General features: G+C 43.2%; 1 protein-coding gene across 1 annotated transcript; it reads left to right on the forward strand.

Moving 5' to 3' along the window:
• The first annotated feature begins 641 nt into the window (after positions 1-641).
• Positions 642-1,571, forward strand: LOC129558887 (olfactory receptor 2M3-like). Its single transcript, XM_055430309.2, has one exon. It carries the CDS (start codon positions 642-644, stop codon positions 1,569-1,571), a length of 930 nt encoding a protein of 309 aa, XP_055286284.2.
• Positions 1,572-3,382: the final 1,811 nt, after the last annotated feature.

Genomic DNA, 3,382 nt, shown 5'->3' on the forward strand with positions numbered 1-3,382 from the left:
CAAAGGGGAGGAAAGCCATGGACATGGGGATGAAAAACCAAAATTTGGTAAATAAATGTTTGCTGGGCCATGCTGGGACAGAGCACTCTGCTCACGGTTTCTCCCACACATACACTCTAAATCCATGTTCTTTGCAGATCTCTCTGATGATAGATCTATTCTGGGATGAGTCTTTTATTGAAATTATTTTAGGCACTTAGGGGGAAAGTTAAAGCTTCTTTAGTCTTTTAGGTCTTGATTGTTTTCAGCTTGAAATAATCTAAATGCCAAAATGACATTTTGGGGTGACAAATTTTATTCCCCTATATCTTCTTAAATCTATATTCTCTTTCCCTAAATCTCTAGGTATTCACTTGCTAATTATAAGTCCTTCTCTGTCTCCCTTGCATTCTCTGACTTTCCCCCTCTGGGGGCCTGCTCCCTAGTCTTTCAAGAGAAATAAACTCAAACCCTGAGGACAATGGAGAGGAGATGGATTTTCACTGCAGGAGGAAAGGATGGGGCTAAGACAGAGGACAGAGGGTTGAGCACTGTCCTTTAAAAGAAACCAGAGGAGGTTATTTTCCTTGTACAATGGAAATGCCAGGTTAGTCATTTTGTTCTTATGTTTGCTCATTTATTTTGTTCTTAGGCTCAAGGCCATGGATGTATGGAACCATACCCTGTCAGATTTCATCCTTTTGGGTTTGTTCAGCTACTCACCATATGACTTCTTCCTTTTTTCCCTTGTCCTTCTGGCCTCTGCTACTTCTCTGACTGGAAATATCCTCTTCCTCCTGCTCATACAAGCTGACAGGCGCCTGCACACTCCCATGTACTTTTTTCTTAGTCAGGTCTCCATCATGAACCTGACCATGATGGGCACAGTGGTGCCCAAGATGGCAGCCAACTTCCTCTCAGGAAATAAGCTCATCTCTTGGGGTGGCTGTGCCACTCAGGTCTTCTTAGTGGTCATGGTAGGAAGTGCTGAGTGCTTCCTCCTGGCAGTCATGGCCTATGACAGGTATGTGGCCGTGTGTCACCCCCTGCGGTACCCTGTGCTCATGAACTGGAAGGCCTGCTGCCTGATGTCCTTGGCATCCTGGATGGTTGGAGTGACTGACAGTGTAATTTATGTGGGCATGGTCTTCAGCTTCCCCTACTGTGGCTCTCTCCAGGTGGACCACTTTTTCTGTGAGGTCCCCACCCTATTGAGGCTCTCTTGTGCAGACACCTCGCTTTTTCAGGACCTCATCTATGCTTGCTGTGTGATCATGATGATGCTGCCCCTGGGGGTCATTGTGGCTTCCTACGCCCGGATCCTCATGGCTGTGATCAACATGCCCTCCACTGAGGGGAAACAGAAGGCTCTGACTACTTGCTCTTCGCACCTGACTGTGGTGGGTCTTTACTATGGGGGTGGCCTATTTAACTACATGCAGAAAGCTTCTGCTAGGACGCCAGCAGAAGACAGAGCCATCTCCACCTTCTATACCATCATTGCTCCAATGCTCAACCCACTCATTTACAGCCTGAGGAACAGGGAGGTAATGAGGGCCTTTAAGAAGGTCCTGGGGACATGGAGAGGGTAGACATGCCCACCCTTCTGAGGCTTCCTCTCTTGTTCTGCTCCTTCTTCTGCAAGCTCAGATTCACTTGTGGCACATCCTCCTCTGTACTCAAAAGCCCCTTCAGGCTGGTTGGGGTGAGGCTACGAGCTGAGTAATCTGAAAGCATTTGGATGGAAGATGTCAAGGAAACATGGTAGTTATCAGTTTCACAATGAGTCTTTTCTCCATGAACACTCCTATTTCCATCCTGTGAAGGCTCATAAATACATTTTTACCTTTTCCCCAGAATTGCCAGGGACAGTCTTTCTTCTGATCTGCATGCTAAAAGTGAGCAAGGAGTGAGAACCAATTTAGAACACACTGTCCACTGAAATTTTGTACATAGGTCAGAGGTAGAGTCTGACAGGTAGGAGCTGAGCAACCTGGACAATGTTATTTCTTATCATCTGTACCATCATAGCTACCGGTAAAGTCCAATGTTTTCTGACACTAACTACTAGTTACTTATTATAATACAAACTCCATTTCAGTCTATCTTATGTTAGTAAGCAATGTAAAGAGTTTTGTGCCTTCTTGAAATTGGACATTAAATATGCCAAAGTATCAAATCTCAAAAACAGCCAGAACATTTTTATAGTCTGTCTGTCAGTATAACACTGCAGATGAAACAGAAGACACAAAGGTTCCTTTCAGTCAGGTTATTTGGGGATCTACTGGCCAAAGTATTATAGCTCTAGCAACAGTCCTTCTAATGATTATTCAGGGTTGATTTCCTTTAGGATCCACTGGTTGGATCTCCTTGCTGTCCAAGGGACTCTCAAGAGTCTTCTCCAGCACTACAATTCAATTGCATGAACTTTTCAGCACTCAACTTTCTCTATGATCCAACTCTCACATTCTTACATGACTACTGGAGAAACCATAGCTTTAACTATACAGACCTTTGTCAGCAAAGTAATGTCTCTACGTTTTAGTACTCTGTCTAGTTTTGTCATAATTTTTCTTCCAAGGAGCAAGTATCTTTTAATTTCATGGCTGCAGTCACCATCTACAATAACTTTGGAGCCCAAAAAATAAAATTTGTCACTGCTTCCACTTCTTCCCCTCCTATTTGCCATTAAGTGATGAGACCAGATGCCATGATATTAGTTTTTTGAATGTTGAGTTTTAAGCCAGCTTTTTCACTCTTCTCTTTCACCTTCATCAAGAGATTCTTTGGTTCCTCTTCACTTTCAGCCATTAAAGTGGTATTGTTTGCATATCTGAGGTTGTTGATAATTCTCCTGGCAATCTTGACTCCAGCTTGGGCTTCATCCAGCCAGCATTTCGCATGATGTACTCTGCATAGACGTTAAATAAGCAGGGTGACAATATACTGTGTTGTACTCCTTTCCTAATTTGGAACCACTCATTTGTTCCATGTAATGTTATAACTGATGCTTCTTAACCCACATACAGGTTTCTCAGGAGACAGGTAAGGTGGTCTGATATTCCCATCTCTTTAAGAATTTTCCACAGTTTGTTGTGTGTGATCCACATAGTCAAAGGCTTTAGTGTAATCAGTGAAACAGAAGTTGATGTTTTCCTGGAACTCCCTTGCTTCCTTCATGATCCAACGAATGTTGGCAATTTGATATCTGGCTGCTCTGCCTCTTTGAAACTCAGCTTATACATCTGGAAGTTCTCCATTCAGACATTGCTGAAGCCTAGGATTTTGAGCATAATCTTGCTTGCATGTGAAATGAGCTCAATTGTTCAGTAGTTTGAACATTCTTTGGCATTGCCCTTCTTTGGGATTGGAATGAAAACAGATCTTTCCAGTTCTGTGTCCA

This window comes from Moschus berezovskii, chromosome 8, assembly GCF_049115385.1.
Source record: "Moschus berezovskii isolate FMDL1 chromosome 8, NW_MosBer_1.0, whole genome shotgun sequence".
Taxonomy (NCBI): Eukaryota; Metazoa; Chordata; class Mammalia; order Artiodactyla; family Moschidae; genus Moschus; species Moschus berezovskii.

Excerpts from the sequence above, each read along its gene's own strand:
- LOC129558887 (XM_055430309.2), top strand. The coding sequence starts at position 642 with ATGGATGTATGGAACCATACCCTGTCAGATTTCATCCTTTTGGGTTTG.